We start from the raw sequence: 18,009 nt of genomic DNA on the forward strand, positions 1-18,009 counted from the left end.
TTATCTTGCTTCTTTTTTTTTCTGTTACTGTTGTCCTCTGTGTTTTTGCGTCTGAACTTTTAAATGGGCTGAGTGCATAAGAGGGATGTGGCGAACATGAGAAAGAAAGGCAGACAGAGAAATGGCAGGGAGAACGAGGCAATTTAGGAACCAGAGACGGCATCAAACTGTTCAGGCATCCGATCGGGATGCCCCCTGGATGCTTCCCTGGGGAGCTATTCCGGGCACGTTCGACTGTGAGGAGACCCCGGGGCAGACCCACAACACACTGGAGAGATTATACATCCAGCATGAGACGGCCGCAGGATCCCCCAGGAGGAGCTGGAGGACATGTCTGGGGGAAAAGGACATCTGGGCCGCCCGGCTTCTCATGTAACCTGGAACTGAACTGGAAAAGTGGCCAGCAGCGACATCAACGGACTGATGTTTTACAGAGCAGAGAGGACAGGAAGGAGCACAGTCCAGCAGGTTGTCTGAGTCTCTGAATGAACATGCTGATGTTTTATTGATGAAGAGCCATACGCAAAAGCATCTTGAAATAAATATCATACTTGTGTTACGAGACATGTGGCCTCGTGTCTCATTTTTGCGACGGCATATAAACACTCGCGAAGTCGCGTTAATTTATGCTCTTTCACATTTTCTCATTCTCTCACTCCGTCTCCATCAGATTTACTTCATCTACTTTGTCGCTTTATATATCCATGCATGAATGCATGCAAGTACAAACAAGTGGGCCCATAGGAGAGAGATGCAGGTGTTTCACTTAGTTTGAGGAATAGAAGATTACAAGCAGTGCAAACACACACACACACACACACACACACGGTTTTTCTGGTGTCTTCTGCTCTTTTTCCATTGTTCTCTTTTTCTTTTCTCTTTGTTTTCTTGTACTCCTCACCAGGCTGATTTTCCCTCCACATCTGTGAACATCTTGTATCTGTTCAGTCAGCCCAGCCCTGTTACCTGAGTTCCTCCCCAGCCTGCCTTCCATCCTCTACTTCATGAGCCCTTCCCTCTTCCCAGTGTTTTTGCATCCTATCAGCTCCTTCCTTATTTCTAGTGGGTTATCCGTGTCCCCGCCTCGCTCCACCTGCACCTCATCCCCTTGTGAGTTTTGTTTGTATTTAAGTCCAGCCTTTTGTTCAGTCATTGTCGAGTCATCTGTTTCGTTTTCCCTGATGCTCGTTCGAGTTTGCCTGTTCCTTGTATTGCCGCGATCCTAAACATAATTCATCCATTGTTTTTTGCTGCCTGCTGTCTCGTCTCGGACTGCAACGAAGTACATTTACTCAGTCTGCAACTCCGTATGAATATACATATATGTATAATTTTATAATTCTTTTTACTCAAGCACCATCAATACAAATGGATCCAAAGTTAAATTTCCATTGAATATCATACATTATACTCCAGTATGTGTTGTAGGTAATCTGGTCACTGGTATTGTTAAAGCTTTATCGAGGGCAGAGGTTTATGTGAATGCTGGCTAACTAATGCTTGATACTGTAAGTAGCAGTTGGCTCACTTGTGACTTCATCATGATGGATAGGCAAGTACTTTATAACAGCGGACGACACTGTGAACAGCACACCACCACGTCTGTGTGCCTGTGTGTGCACATTGAGAGAAGGTGTGTGTTTTGATGTTTAAATATCGGCTGCGGGCTTGGGGCCAGGTCCGGGCCCTGTTCAGTGGGCAGGCTGGCTTCAGCTGGAGTCAGGCCGGAAAAATTCTTTCATCCCTGCCAAGAGAGGTCGAATTTTCAGGCCCATGGGCAACTCGAATCCATAAATGTTGTTTTCAGTTGCACTGAACTTTCCTGAAGGTAAATCAAAACAGAATCTTTAAAAGACACATTTTAGGTATCTTATAATATGTTGATTACAAACAAAAAGGAATCCTAGTAATCCTGGATTTGTCAGGTTTGAGTGCGTGTATGATTAAAGTTAAGTAACAGCGCTGCAAATGAGAGGAGCTTGTGAGAAGAATAGCCAGTTTCATTCATTTTTTTTTTTGTCTTCTTGCAACATAATGCACAGAGACTTATACACCCAGAAAGTTACCGTGCATATCTCGGAGGGACAACAATGAGATTCCTTTCCCTGTAACACTGCAAAAGAGAGAGCTGGGTCAGGCACGGGGCAGGACAGACCCTCACACACATCTGAAGGAGTCCTGTCCGCGGTGTCTGAACTGTCCATGTGTGCTCGTCAGGGGGGGCGCTAATGCACTGCCAGGAAGCAACATGGCTCCCAGAGGGATCGCAAAATGGATGCATGGCAACAGCAGCTGCCAAAATGTAAGGGTGAGAGAGAGAGAGAGAGAGAAACAGAGAGAGAGAGAGAGATAGGTGGGTCAAAGCCAGTGGGCAGCATGAGTGCAGGAGGAGGCGGGTGTCGTGACGGCTGCAGCCCCCTCTGCTGACCGGAGTAAAAGTGGAAATGTAATCTTACGTTTTTTGTGTCTGTGGATGCACCATCCAGATAAGGTTACACATATGGTGAACACATCTACGTTCGTCAGTGTCCTGATGTGACTGTTTGCTTTCACCTCAGCTAAAAGTTCAGAGGAGCCACCGAAGAAACTATTACAAATGAATGGCATTAATAGCATTCTTTGCCAGTTCAGAGGAGCCACCGAAGAAACTATTACAAATGAATGGCATTAATAGCATTCTTTGCCATTTAAATAATCCGGAGCCAACTTAAAAATAGGCTTGATGGCACAGGGCCTAGTAGTGAGAGCAAGGCTGCATGTTATCTCTACGTCCCCGGGTCTATAGTGAAGGAGAAGTCACACAGGTCCTCATGCTGCCTGATGATTTATTTTCCTGTAAATCCAGCGTTTCCTTGTTTTTGTTTTAATAGAATCCCAGCATTCCTGTCTGCGTACAGAGAAGACACTGACTGGCAGCGGTAAGGAGAGTTAAACAAACACTCTCTGCGGAGAAAGTGCTGACAGCTGCTGACACTGAGGACAGACAGGTGGATACTACAATATCTGAAACGACGCATCATTAATATTAAATAAAACAACAAGGTAAGTGGCAATCAGCACATCTGCGATGACTATAGATTTACATACTCTTGTACTTTGAACTATTATGGAGTACTTGAGTCCAAGGCATGATCAGGGTTTCAAGTGAAGCACCCAAGAGAAAACTAGAGTCTGGGTAGGAAGGTAGTGATATAACTTAAAAATACCACTGTGGGAATCAAAAGCTACTTTGTCAGAACTTTGCACATCAGCTCTGAAGTTTGAGCAGTTTCTTTCTTTTCTTTTTTTTCATGTATTGCTAGTCAAACTGTCTCATCAACCTCCGGCCTTCGTCAAAATGCTCGCCCTGAATTACGACCCGCGTGTGCATTTGCGTTGAGAAACAGTGCACGTGTCACACATGGCACCACCCTACTTAAGTTATCAATAAGCGGGTATTTGTGTGTTTATAGCGTTTGCCGCTGTGTATTTTAGCATGGTAATTAGCAGCTAATTAGTTATTGATTAAGGTCGGTATATTTTATGGGGGTGAGAGGGCGAGTGTGAAACGGGGCATTGCATAACGCCTCAGCCATAATTCACCCACTGCTGCACACACACACACACACACACACACACACACACACACACACTCATGCTTATTTCTCAGTCTCTTTCTTCATGTCTCACTCTCACTTGACTTCTCTCCACCACACATACTGTAACTTGTTTACATCTCATTCTCTTTAAATGTCCACTGAGACAGTAGATAATGAGCAAACCAAGCTTCTATCCCACTAGACAGATGGTCATTCACTCACAGTTTTGAATAGGTGAAAAACAGTGGCGGCTGGTGACTGAAAAAATTGAGGAGGACAGGAGGAAAACCAGTCCACGGTGTCATGTTATTTTATACAAGTCAACTACTTATCCCTGCTTTCTTATATTTAATGAAAACTAAGCAATAAAACAATGACTTATAAGAATTCTTTAAAAAACATTTTATTAAATGGCTAATATACAAGACAAAAAAAATATCACTGTATACCCCTTCCGGAATTTGATCCCCAGTCACCTGCTCTACTCACTGTGCTACCACAGCAATCAATGTACATACTTCACGACAGCACAGGACATCACACACATCACTCATCACAATCGCCCGGTCGTGCCGCTAACGTTATGTCCTCCAGCAGGACGAACGAAACGAAAACTATGAATTATTTTTCTGACTGCTTCGCTCTGATTTCTCCCAACAGTTTTTTTTTCTATCAGAAATGTGCTTATATTTCCTTTGAAACCGATTCCGATATCGCTGAAAACTCCATATTTCTTGTCCGAGCATGGCGGGCAGTGAAAACTGTAAAATACCATATTGACCCGAATATAGGACGACCCTGATAATAAGACGACCCCTCTTTTCAAGACTAATCTTCAGAAAAAGACTCTGATATCCAAAATGTGTTTCTCAGTAACAAACTCACACACCTTCCTGTCAATCTCTTGGAAGCGGCCGCTTAGAGGACCACGATAAGCTTTTCTCTTACTGTTAGCGTTTTCAGACGGTCTTTTTGGACCCTCCATCTTCGGACGTTACCCTCCGTAACTCCATATTTCTTGGCTGGCTGACAGTTGTTTGGCGCCTCCGCTGCATTGATCTCATTATCTTAAAATCAGCGTCATAGCTCCGCCTCAGATGTCTGTTAACTTGCCACACTTGATCCACTTTGCTCCGTAAAATCACCGCTTCTCTCCATTTTTCATCTCCTGTCACTTCTTCTCCGCTGTGATTGACAGATAACCGCAGCCACAGTGTCAGTGACGTCTCTACAACAAGATGGCGCCCTCTGCCGTTGCGGTCGCGTAGCGACCCAGACAACTATCAGCATGTGTCAACGGTTAGACCCCGATTATAAGACGACCCCACTTTTTCACATAATTTTAATCGAAAAAAACAAAAAACAAACTCGTACTATATTCGGGTCAATACGGTACATAGAAGTATTTTTTGTTTACGGCTGTATAAATGTGAGAATGAAATTTGGGAACTGTTATTGGACCAACCTGCTGTCAATCTTGTATTCTGGTTGCTGATTGGTAAGGGAGGACGTCCTCCCTTAGCGCGTCATTTTACGTGTCTTAGCCAATCATAGATCAGCATGAAAAAATCCTGAATGCATTGAGTGAATGGAAGGAGATCCCTCCCACGGAGGACAGAAGCCCTCGGTCCTCCTCTAGCCCCCACCTTCCTGCTCCCTGCTCCTCTCACAGACTGCTCTGTCTCCTCCGTCTGCAGCTGTCACTGTTCAACCGTTTTAGGTGGATTTTCTTCCAAAGAAGAAACTTTTTTAATGATATAATATATATAAGATTTTATAAATGATACTGAGATTTGGTAATGATTTATTTCAACCAGTTACTCTTTCTTTAAAAAAAATGGATCTTCCTCTTGCCTCCCAAAAATAGAGGAGGACCAACCTCCTCTGCCTCTATGGACGAGCCTCCTCTGGTGAAAAAGTTCCTCCAACCGCAGCCTCTTTATGCAGTATACAGTGTGGGAGTGGATCGGCAGCCAACCCAGATCCCTTTATCTAGATGGTTACAGCGGCACAAAAGTGGCTCTCTTTTTGTCCACATTAGCTTTACAAAGCAAACAAAGATAAAAAAAGATGCTCTTTATAAAGCAATCATTGAAATCTGCCTGTTCTCTGTGAGTCTTAATGTGAGCCGTGGTAACATTCTGCTCATCCGATGATGTCCTTTTTATTTTCTGGTGCAGGAAAAATCAAAATGTAGGCACAGTGTACCTGATTTTATAAAAAACGGAGATACACCACTGATTCATGGATTATTTCATTTTTGTGGACTTCAAATATAGAGTCAATTGTAATGCAGGCTGGATGCAGGAGCTTTCTGCCCTTTTGCTGTACATTGCGGTGACACTGAGGCATTACGCTCATAATAAAGCCTTGAGTGAAGCAGTTTTGAGCTTTCCTGAAAATTTTTTGTCACTAAGCAATCTGTTGAACATTTTATGGGGAGGCACTGGGGACCATTCGGGGCTTTGCTGATTTAACAACAAAATCTCTTTCTGCTGCACGAGAACTGAATCACTGGAGGTCTAAAAATCGTTTTAGACCCCCTCAAGGTCGCAGCTCCCACAGATATATGTCTTTGGGTGTTGCTAATGGTCCGGTCGGATGTTGTGCACTTCAAATCGCCGGTTATTTCCTAAGCCTGTTACTGCTAAATGGAAAATGTGTGAGTTTAGCAGCGTGTGTGTGCGTGTGTGTGTGTGTGTGTGTGACCTCCGCCTTTAATCCACTTTACCTTTCATTTCCTTTCTAGGCTCTCAAATGACCCAAGGCACCTGGGAGGAATCCAGTTTCTGTCCTCTTCTGCCTCGTCCTCTTTTTCGCTGCTTCTCTCCTTAATCACACGTAACTCGTTCTTCCCTCATCAGTCCATTCATTTAAGTCAACCTCACGTTCTCCACTTCATTTGTGGTTTTCATTATGTTACTTTTAGCCAAAACTTGATCAGATTGTGGCCGACTGAGGTTGATCTCCTTGTCTCCCCCTTTGGATATGTAGCGTTCGGGAATAAAATGCTTCAAGCAGAAAACTGTTCAGACGTCAATGTGAAAACTCTACACAGGCTTGTAAAGACATTTCTTCTCCATGTTCCCCATCAGGAAGGAGGTCAGAGGCCAGGTTCAGATCAAGAGCAGCGCTTAAATAGCTGATGTGATTCTGTGAAGGGTTGCAGACCAGCAGTTTGAAGGTGGTTAAATGGCTTAAATTCTCTATAATTACCACCAGCGTTTTAAGGTGCATTCGAAATTAAACTGTATTGCTTAAATTCTACATGTGTGCTGTATCTGAGTCTTGATAAAATAACTTGTCGAAAAATAAACTGACACCTATCCTTTATTCATCTCTATTCAGAAAATTAAGAAATGGTGAATAGATGGCCTTAATAGAAAAAAAATAATACTTTAGTGTTGCTGTTGTCTAAAGATAATACCTACTTACTTAGTGTATTTATCCAAAGAACATTTGAATAATGTAACCTAGGAGTTTAAACACTTGAAGGTCTAATTGATAATATTTCTATGCAGACAATTATTTGATTTCTAAGATTCTGAATAAACAATTCTGCAATGTTTGTCAGGTCCAAAATGATATTTTTCTTTACATCTGTGTAACAATTATGATGATTGGTTCCAGCTTCTGATAAGGTTTACCAGCCAATTGTATTGGAATCACATGGTATCTGTGTATCATCTGCATCATGAGTCTTTGTAGTTGCCAGCTTGTGTCCTATTTTTTACAGGATGCGACCAAGGAAGTGCGTCAGGCTTTGAAGCCAACTTTTGTAGTGGCCAAACCGTGTAATTACAACATCATGTGATGCGCTGCAGCTCAAAAATATTTTTTTTCCCCTAAGCTTACGTTGTGGAAGAAGTACATGTAAAATGGCAAATGCATTTTTTTGACCCCCACGAAATGACTCATTTCACTGCGTATTTAAGCCATTCGGTCCAATGATAAGATTTAGAAAGTCTAGAAGAGCTGTACGATTAAATGAATGTTGTCAATAACGCCTTTAATATATTTGATTCAGCTGTGCAGCAGCTCGAAACCTTCGACCGTGCAACAAATCACTAAGAATCCATTTATTTTGTCAAGAGCAATAAATACACAGGAAATTGTCCCTTTGACTTTGATGCATGTACACTTGACAACTCCCACAGTGACCACAAGGAAGTACAAAATGGGATCTATTACAGAGGGACTTCACATTCACTGCCAATGGAAAATGATATATACCATCCAACTGTGTGTACTATATCTTGAGGCTAATTCTAGCTTCGGAAAGGGATATGGGAACACTAGCAACTTCTTAGGAACAACATGAAAATATATTATTGCCCTGAGTAAGATTAAATGAGCTTGGATCAGTTTTGCTCCCAAAGCTTCAAGTGGCTTTAGGACTCATCTTATGAGTTATGAGTAGTGTGGCAGGGAGCAAGCAACTCTTGGCAGTAACAGGAAACGAACTCAAAGGAAATTACAGTAATAATAGTGTTGTTAAACCCAAAGGGAGCAAAGGGATTTGGTGTCACAAGGACCTGCTCTTACAAAATTTGATACGTTGCAAGTGCTGACTCATACACTTACGATCGCTTTAAATGCACATAGTTCAAAAGAGCCAACAAAAAGGGGAAAGATGAGCCTCCCCAGCACTGATGATGGACCAACTCTGCGTTTCATGCAGCTTCACGGGTGATAGAAAGCATCCCATCAGCCATTACTGCATGATACATAATTAATAAGATGTTTATCCCCAGGTGTTCTAGAAGCGTAACGTGGGAGGAATCATTTAGGGCTCAGGAAGTAACATTTTCAGAGATTTTATTCATGGACAGCGCTGGGTGACTCACAGTTGCATCACTTGATCGGCTTGTATGGGTGTGAAATATCTTTTGAAATCAGTGCAACAGACTGTTTAAGTAGCAAGTTAGTGTATGAAACATCAGATGATAGGTAAACTATGACTCCCAAGGTGCATTTTTGTAAGAAATATCCTATCACAGAGCTTGAAATGCAGTTTGTAGAAGCTACATGACACTTTTCTCTAACCATTCAGTTATTTTTGTGATTTTTTTCAAAACTGCACCAATAATTAAACACCCATTGGTGTGTCACCCATTGGCTTGTGGACTACCACTTTTAAACCTCAAGTGTGGCATTATGATTGTGACCATTTTGTCTTTTTGGAGCCAAAAATGACCATAATATTTGGATGAGGAGGTGAAGGTGCCGATGATCCTGAGTCTAAACTGAACTTTGCCATGGTAAAGACTTGTAAGCTATAGGTAGGTCCTACCCTAGGACCATAATTTCCAGAATGATTTCGTGTTGTATTGAAGAAGACTTGAAGCTAGTAAGTGAAACCATAAACTCATTAGGAAACTGCTTACTGAGGTAATAAATCAAGCGAGAAGTAGGGGCATTTTCTCATAAGCTAACATACAATCTGACTTCTTTTTGAAACCATGAAGTTAACTCATTAGTAATAGTAAGGTCATTAGTAAACAAAAGCCGGCACGTCTTAAATCACTTCATTTTTCAGACCCTGAAGCTCAGTCAGTGATTTAAACACTTTTCGGATTCACGGCTCGGATTGGCTTCTAGTCCATAACAAATGGCCGCCATGCCTCATGGGTATTGTAGTGCATTTTTTCTATAGTCCACATAAACAAAGAACAACATGAAAACCATAGGATCAAATTATCCATGAGACTTCTGAGTTTTTTGATTGATTCATCCCCCTCGTGGCCATCAGGATTCAGGCCTCTCTCCCTCTCTCTATTTCTCCTCACCCGTCTCCCTTGCTCACCACCTCCACACCTCATGTCTTCCCCTTTGTTTTATATTCAAGCGCAGTGACGGCATCAGACTCGCCTCCTTAAGAAAATCGTCCTTCCCTCGTTTTCTAAATGCGATGTGCTCTAACACCTCCATTGACAAGAAGCGCTTTATGACCTTCAGAAACCGGCATCTGATTGATTGATGTCCACTCACTTTAAACTAAGATGAAGCACTTCCTTTCACAACAGGTCCGACTACAGACAAAAAAGCTGTAACGCTTCATCCATTTCTTAAACTTTAACCCAACAGAAGACAAAACGTAACAACACATAACAACACAAGAAGAAGGAGGAGGAGGGAGCTACTGGTAAAGGCTCCAGGTTTAAGAAGTGCTGCGGTAAGTATGTGTTCAGTTATGAAGCATCAGGAGTTTATTACACTTAAAAATAGAATGTTGTGTAAAATGCTCAGAACATCTCTATACATTTCTAATCATTGTCCTGGACAACAATACACTGTTAGGTCGGGCATTTAGCACATTTTCAAGGGCAGAAATGTGTGTGTGGGTGTGCATGTGTGTGTGTGTGTGTGTGTGTGTGTGTGTGTGTGTGTGTGTGTGTGCATGCATGTGGGAACACGTAGGCGCGTGTCAAACTCTGCGATCGGTTCATTAAATGGCACACAGATCAATTCTTAATCTGCTTTGTATCTATCCCAACACAGGCAGAGACACACACCCTAAATCTCCCTCAGACGCACACACACACACACACACACACACCCACACTCCATCACGTCCAAGCCTTTTTGTCTTCCTCTTTGTCAAATTCAATTACTGACGACATCACTAAAGGAATCTCCACATGAACCAATTACTTCTCAAATCCCCCGTGTGTGTCTGTGAGATGATCGGCTTGGGTGTGTGTGTGTGTGTGTGTGTGGACAACAATATGAAATGTAATGAAGAGAAACAGGACAAGCATGTATCGGCTTTTGGTTTATGTAGTAATGGCAGCAATACAGTCAATGCATGGATAGAACTATTATATTTGTACCGTAGGTTTGCCCTCTATGTGTTGTTCAAATGATAATGTCACAATTTACTTAACATACCATAATTGGACCGTTCCGTGGCGCTTGCATGGGGAGTTTGTTTTAATCTACACTGTCGCATTTTAGTACATTCCCTGACGTAGGAAAATGTGGGACGACGTCTCATGTGACCTCTGTCTGGCCAATCATGCTTGCTGTAGGCTCAGATGATGAATGTGATTCGCGATTCCTACCGCTGCTGGTGGATTTGAATCAGCTGTAGCTAGCTAGTCAATTACATTAACCGTAAATTAGCCGGTGGAGAACACCAACAGAATGAGGCTACGGCATCCCATAACTACTGTGTTTGGCTGACCATCTTAGATAACGTCGGCTTCGGTTCTAGGAGTGTAGATTTCTATCACCTTAAACTGGCTTAGCTAACAGGCTAACCCTGGCTTAGCATCGGGTCAATTGTTTCTAGTCAGGGATGCAGGAGTTAAGCCGGTGGGATATTGCCTCGTGAAGCTTGTTTTGTTTTTAAAGTTACTCTCAAATCTCTTTCAATCCATCTATTTCTCTTCCCTCTCATCGCTCTCTCCACCTTTCATTTTACTTCCTTTCTTCTTGTGTCGTCCCCCCACTTCCCAGTTCTCACATTTTATCTCCTCTCCTCTCCTCATCGATCCAATCGTCATCTTCTCACCTCCCGTCATCCCGTCTATCCCCCCTTCTCGCCCCCTTGCATTGTCAGAGAAACGCTTGCGTGAGGTCAGGATAATGGTACTAATTTGTGTGTATGTGTGCGCTCGTCCCCTATCCGTCCCCTACTCGCTCTGACACCACTGACCTACACATACTGCTGTGTCAACAACAGTGGCACATACGCACATCACAAATGACAGCATCTTGGAAGACCGTAACAAGATAGTTTACACCGGCGGACGATGAGAGATGAGGGAGGGAGGGAGGGGAAAGTTATTATCTATGTAGTACATCGCCGCTGCTTTTGTCCTCGTCAGGGATAAATGTGCTAAACTGAACAACACGAGCTGCATCGGTGAAATCTACAGCAATACACACCGCAACCGGCGACAGCTTCAGCCCCGTCGCTTCTTTCCATACATTCATTAGCGGGGAAGGGAAAAGCAGTGTGCAATTCCCCTTGCAAACATTTATCCACCATGAGTAATTAAACAAAGGGTTGGTTAATGAAATGTGATGTGGGAACCCTAATCTTCTTCACACTACTGCTTAAAACTTTGTGGCAGCTAACGCAGAGAAACATTCTCCCCTCCAGAGTTTATCCTTCATTCTTACGTGTTTAAAGTGGAGCAGCTGCTCAACAAACTCGCAATAAATAAAAGTAGAATGTGACAGTTTAAAATTTGTGAAGGAAGTTGCAGTCATCCCTAGATTCAAACAATAACATGACAGAGTTTTGTTTACCATGAACCAATGAAATGAAACAGCAAAAGCAGGGTAAATAGAGGACACCAGGCATTGTCTTTTAACAGTGCACTCTACATTTAACTAGTATCAGTGGCATTACATACATGAAAGTTCGGGACCTGAACCAAGTGAGTAAGATTTTGAATAAAGCCAGTGAGGAAGTGCAGCCTTCGAGCCTTAGCTCAGGGAACAGTAGACTGTGTGCACGCGCCTGCTTGTATGTGTTGCGCTCTCCGGATTGTACTTTACAGCTGTCATCTTGACTCACTGACAGCTACAGCTACCTGGAGCTGTACCCCATGGGTGCCATTGCCAAACAGCTGTCTGCGTTAAAGCCCCTTCTATGTGTTTATGTGTGTTTTTGTGTATGTGTGTGTGTGTGTGTGTGTGTGTGTACGAGGAAACGCGAGAGAGGGAATATCTGTCGGATCAGATGTCAACAAACAACGGCACTTTGCACACACATACACACACACACACACCGCGTTTTGCAGCGCAAACAAACACATTCAGCACAAAGGAGGGCTTAAGGTCGCTAAACAGCTTATCCATATACAGTGAGTGAGTTTAAATTGCTCTGCTCCGCACTGAGTTATTACAGCGATGCCGAACATAGTATCAGTGCGCTGGTCTAAAATGTTTCCAATTGTTTGATTGCTTTGCCCATTGGACATATTGTGCATATCATAATTAAAATATCAGCAGCCGGGGGCAGACAGGAAAATTTGGCTTCATTTGACGGATGCTTTTATCAGAGGCGTTCAACTGAAAAACCCAACCTCAGGATCACTCCACCAGGATACAACGGCATGAATTCCTGTAATGCATGTGTCCACATCTGCATCTGAATCACCCGGTTTGCCTGGGTAGTAAAGAAGTGCTGGTATAATTCACCCACTGATCACCGGAGCTGTTCTTTATGGTGCACTCAGGCTGAACATGAAGTGGAATTCAGAGGGGGTCCAACCGCCCACAAAATCAATGGAAAAGCGAGGGTTTGATCGAGGAGGTGCAGACTAGAGGCGCAGACACATGAAATGAACATGTTTCAGCTTGACTTAAAATGTAACACTTATCCCAACGATGTATGACTTCCCTTTGCCAAATGTACGGGGGAAGAGAGTCGGAGGTAAAAGAACAGAAACAACTGGAGGTCCTTGTATTGCAATTGGTCTGACTTTGTAACACACACACACACACACACACCAACAACTAAAGGCAACCTCTTCATACACACATACCCGCAGAGCGCTAACATTACATCTATCTGAATGAGTTCCTTCCATTTTCACTGTGTTGTTATTGATCGCTCCTTAAACAGCACCACTCCTGTCGGCTTGTACCAGGAAATTGGCTTCATATTGAAACTGTCACAGCGAGGGTGCGTTCCATTTTGGACCCTGAGGCACGTAGGAAACGTAGCGCGGGAAGAATCAATCTTTATTTTCTGGCATAGCCTTGTTTCTGTAAAGTTTTTTTTTTTAAAGAAGCTTTTCCTCTTTTTTATTAATACAGTACAGTAATTGTGTTTGTTAGTTTTGGTGGCTGAGCACTTGAGACTTCCACCGGTTCCAAGTGTGAATGATCACCCATCCTGCTGACATTACTCAGGAGGAAACTGGATCCCGCCAGCTGCACGGTGGCTCTGACCTCCTCGGGGAGACAATTAAATGAAAATGAGGGCAAAAAAGAGAAATAGTGTTGACATGTATCAAGGTATAGAAGTTGAGACTGTTCGCGCTGACAAAAGATTTAACCTCGGTGCCGTTAAAGAAAATTGTATCAATTATGAAAAGTTTGAATTGTATGCTGTGTGCCAGTGTTTCTGCACTGAAAATTTGGATTTTTACTGCATAAACTAGACAAAGTTAAACAACATGTTTGACATGCACAAGAGTTCATGTGGTTATTTCACAACATGGAGTCTGGTTGTGTTAGACAGCCACACTGGAACACATACTTGCCACTCTCAGAAAGCCTTACAAGGTTTATTTTAGTTTATTTCATGGATATTTGATGGAATGGCTGGCCGAACTTGCACCAACACATAAATGACGAATGCTAAAAGCAGGAGAGTTTAAATTTTATTGTTCCAATTTTATCTTTACTTTTTATGCTCTCAATTTGAGAATTTCAATTAAATATTTAGCAATTTAAATTTAATTTAATTTAATTTACTTGCTTTTTATTTTTCAATTTACTTTGTCTTTTTTAGTTCAATTCAGCCTAATTGATCTTCATATTATAACAAAAATAATTATCTTTTAAATGTATCTCTTTTAATGTTTTTCTGTCCAGACAGACGGTGCTGCGCGGACTTCTGAACAGTGACTTTCTGACTGAATTCACGACCACAGTGGCGGCTCGACGTGAACCTCGTGCACACTGAAGCAATGCACAGGCAAAGACGACCGCTAACTAGTAAAACATGATGTCGAGCATGCAGGTTTTAAATAAGAATAAACTGAAGGAAATGCATCTAACATATTTGCTTGGCCTCGAGGATACACATGGTGTGTTTTGGTGAGCAGTGCTGAATGTAAACAGAAATTTTGTTTACAAGCAAACTCCACAGGGCACATTTAATCAGCCGAACGTGACGGGCTTCATCCATATATCTAACGTCCTTTCAGCTGCCACAACATTACGAACAATGTTGTGGTAGCAGGTTGCAGCAACCTTTTCCCAAACTTGGGTTCAGATATTGATTTAGCTCAGTGTCAGTAAACTATAAAGTTTTTACAATGGCAAGCATCTGTTAAGGCTAATTTCTGAATTCTACTTTACTAAAACACACTGAATCATTCTTTCAGCTCAAAAACAGTATCAAATGTGTTGTTGTTGTTTTTTTTGTGTTAGGCCAACTAAATCTTAAGTTCCCCACCTGTCAGCCATTCTGAGCCTTTTTCTCATTCATTGGAAGTGAGATTAAAAGCCTGCACACTGTGATAAGTGTCTCATTGTGCTCTTGTGCACAAAGTGAATTAGACAACAACACAAATCCTCCAAGATTTTAGATTACAATGATGATTCAAGATGGATTTCTCGCTGTGTAAAATAGCCCCAGTTCACCTCCTCATATAATTGTCATTTCCTTCCTGTTCTTTAAATGTTGTTTCAGTTTCTCTCGAGCTCTTGAGGAGAGATTTCTTAATCCATATTTCAAGTCCTTGGCAGACCGTGACTTAAGACATTTTTGTGAGTCGCCTGGGCCCATTTTTCACTCTGGCACAAGTTCAGTCATGAAGCAAAACATCAACCGGTGTACCAATTACAACTTCACCGTCTTAAGCCCAAACCGCACTGCAGGCAACGTCACAGACCAAAAACATCACCTTAAGTTTAACAGTGTGATATGTCTTTGAGATAAAAACCTGATTTCTAGAAAATAAAAAAGGCACACCTGTTGAGTTATCACTATCACGTGTCTGGTTTGTGATCATGATCCCTGTTCACGTAATTCCTGTTTGTACACATACCTTGACGACGTCCACGTCTGTCGAGCTGCAGGTCACCGAGTCGTCCACCTCCCTCACCTGTCCGTCGGTCTCCACGGTAACCAGCTTGATGGGCACCGCGACGCGTCGACCCGTAAGAATGGCTGTATTAACCACCTCTGTGTCCTACGGAGAGAAAGAAAGAGGATGCTCCTTTTAAAAATAAATAAAGACATACATTCTGGATCCCTCCCTTCCTGTTGGCAAATTTTTAAATCATATGAAAATATTCAAAAGTTTAAAAAACGGTAAATGGACTGAGGGCCAGAGCTGTGGGTCAGCGTATTGTTTAAGTGAGGGCAGAAGAGGCAAATTGTAAAAGGCTTTTTTCCATTAATTGTAATACATATGGAGCTTGTTTTAGTTTAAATAATTTTGATATATTTGACAGTACACGTTTTGTTGCTTCTGAACACAACATTCAGTTTACATGTCATTTTTGCCCTCAGCATTATTTCTACCCAAAGTCTATGAGAAGACCGCAGATTGTGAAAGATTGAGAAAGAGCGACGGGAATGAACAAGTAAATGAGACCAGGGGAGAGATTTTAAAAAAGTGAAAGGGAAAAAAAAAGAAGAGGCGATTATAAACCTCACAATTAATGTAATCAGCATGATTACATTTGATTAGATCCCTCCAACAAAAATAGCACAAACAAACCACACACACACACACACACACACGTCAGAGTGCTGTGTACCGGCGTCAATCTTGATTATTTGGCATTGAGTTTCCAAGGAGGCATTTATAACCGCCGACACATACACACACACACACACACACACACACGCACACACACAAGCATGATTACAGGGTATTTCGCAGACAGTACAGACAGTTTGCCTTGAAATTATTGTGTGCACCTCAGATTAGGTCATTTCTGTGTGTGTTCTTTTAAAAAAGTAGGGTAAAAAAAGTATGTTTGCTGGCAGTAACTTGTAGTTACATTACCTGTAGGCTTATGGTTAGAATGAGGGTTAATCAACAGATAGGTTTAAGCATGTGGGTTCAGGGCCTGAGTTCATTACATCAAAAAGGAACGTACAAATAAAGAGCTCTTTTTTCAATACAGAAGTCAGACCCTTTAAAAAATCCTTTAAAAGTCCTTTTACAGTTCCAGTTCACAATTGTAAAACGAGTGTGTATAAAATGCTCTACTTTTATGATTCTCATGAAGCTGTTTCTCACGGTGAATTATCTCCTTAATTTGGGAAAAACTACATTTGTCATTCCGTGATCATTACATGACTAACTAAAATAATAAATAATACAATTTTAGTCGTTATCACAGGAAAACTGAGGAAGTAAAATGTTCCACTCATGACCGTAGTTCTTCTTTGTTCTTCGATGGATCTAATATAAAATCTCAATCTGTAAAATAACATTTTACAGATTGAGATTTGTTTATATATGTATGTATGGCGAGTAAAACCTATATTTTCCATTGCAAAGCACATCAGAGTAAAAATAACAAGAAAACAATTGTTAAGTATAATTGCCCCTAAACTTATGTGTACTTAAGTGCTGTACATGTCTCGAGTAAATGTATTTAAGTTTCAACCAAAACAGGTAAAAAACATGACACAAAAACAGTCATGGTGACAGAGCTGCTGTGCAAAATGTTATCAATCCCATAATTGAGCAACTTTATTTACACATTTATACAAGATATTTTCAGACACAATTACACATATAGAGCCAACTTAAAATAACAAAGACAGGAGGAAAACAAACACAAAAACAAAACAATATGCAAATAAAATGCATTAAAAATAGCACATCATGGAAGGGAGACACTGACAAACAACAAAACAAATACACCTAACGATGCATTAACGAATGCTGATGAACATACACACACAACTAACACACTCACTCAAGGGTTTAAGCGCATATGACCGATGAAGCTGCTCAATGCCCTATCCTTCTCTGCCACACAACACTATGCAACCTTTACTTAATGATCTCTCTCTCTCTCTCTCTCTCTCTCTCTCTCTCTCTCTCTCTCCCTCTCGCTCTTTCTCTTACACAGACACACACACACAAAGGCACTTTCTTAATCTGTAATTCTCTTTAGTTTTTGCTCCCGCCATCTTACACTTTGCTCAGTCTTGCCTGGAATCAGAAATAGATACTCTGGATATATTACACGGCAGAAGATGACAGTTACGCAGGTTGAAGGTGAGGAACAGGTGAAGAGGAGGAGGTGGAGGGGAAGTAGAGACAAACAGGATTAAAAGCATGGAAAAGATGAAAGAGGGGAGTGCGGGAGAGGGGGAGATGAAGGGCACGAGGAAAGTAGATTTAAATTAACAAGGAGATTTTTTCTCCGCCTTAAGGGGTGGAGAGAAGATGGAGGGATAAAAAATCAAAGAGGAAGAGGAGGAGGAGGACAAAAGATAACGTGTTTATTTGTCTATACGTATGTGTTAATAAATATGTGTATGTTAAATGTAATGCCTGAGTGAGTATCCCGGGGCAGGAGTGTCTTGGAAGCTATAGCTCAGATAACATCATGTTCACATCTCTGCTGTCTGCACCACAGGGCAAAAGAAATGACAACAACAAGGGGGAGTTACAAAAAAAAGGGTTATTGATATCTCTGTATTCTATTGCGGTCTCCTGCAAAAAACCTCCAAAACGGTTTCCTTTTTTTTTTCCCATCAAAATAA

The 18,009-nt window shown here is 41.7% G+C and overlaps 1 protein-coding gene and 1 long non-coding RNA gene across 2 annotated transcripts in view; one reads left to right on the plus strand and one right to left on the minus strand.

The window, feature by feature from the left end:
- The window catches only part of LOC115581939 (transmembrane protein 132D), a 267,149-nt gene that overhangs the window by 32,120 nt on the left and 217,020 nt on the right, over positions 1–18,009 (minus strand). The window contains exon 6 of the mRNA XM_030417539.1: positions 15,320–15,463. Within this exon, the coding sequence (XP_030273399.1) occupies positions 15,320–15,463 (144 nt within the window). The remainder of the gene's footprint in view (positions 1–15,319; positions 15,464–18,009) is intronic.
- On the plus strand, positions 2,548–6,596 carry LOC115581940 (uncharacterized). The gene is made up of 2 exons (XR_003984082.1): positions 2,548–3,042; positions 6,328–6,596. It is a non-coding gene; the product is annotated as an uncharacterized LOC115581940 (long non-coding RNA).

The sequence above is a fragment of the Sparus aurata genome, chromosome 5, assembly GCF_900880675.1.
Source record: "Sparus aurata chromosome 5, fSpaAur1.1, whole genome shotgun sequence".
In the NCBI taxonomy this organism is placed as follows: Eukaryota; Metazoa; Chordata; class Actinopteri; order Spariformes; family Sparidae; genus Sparus; species Sparus aurata.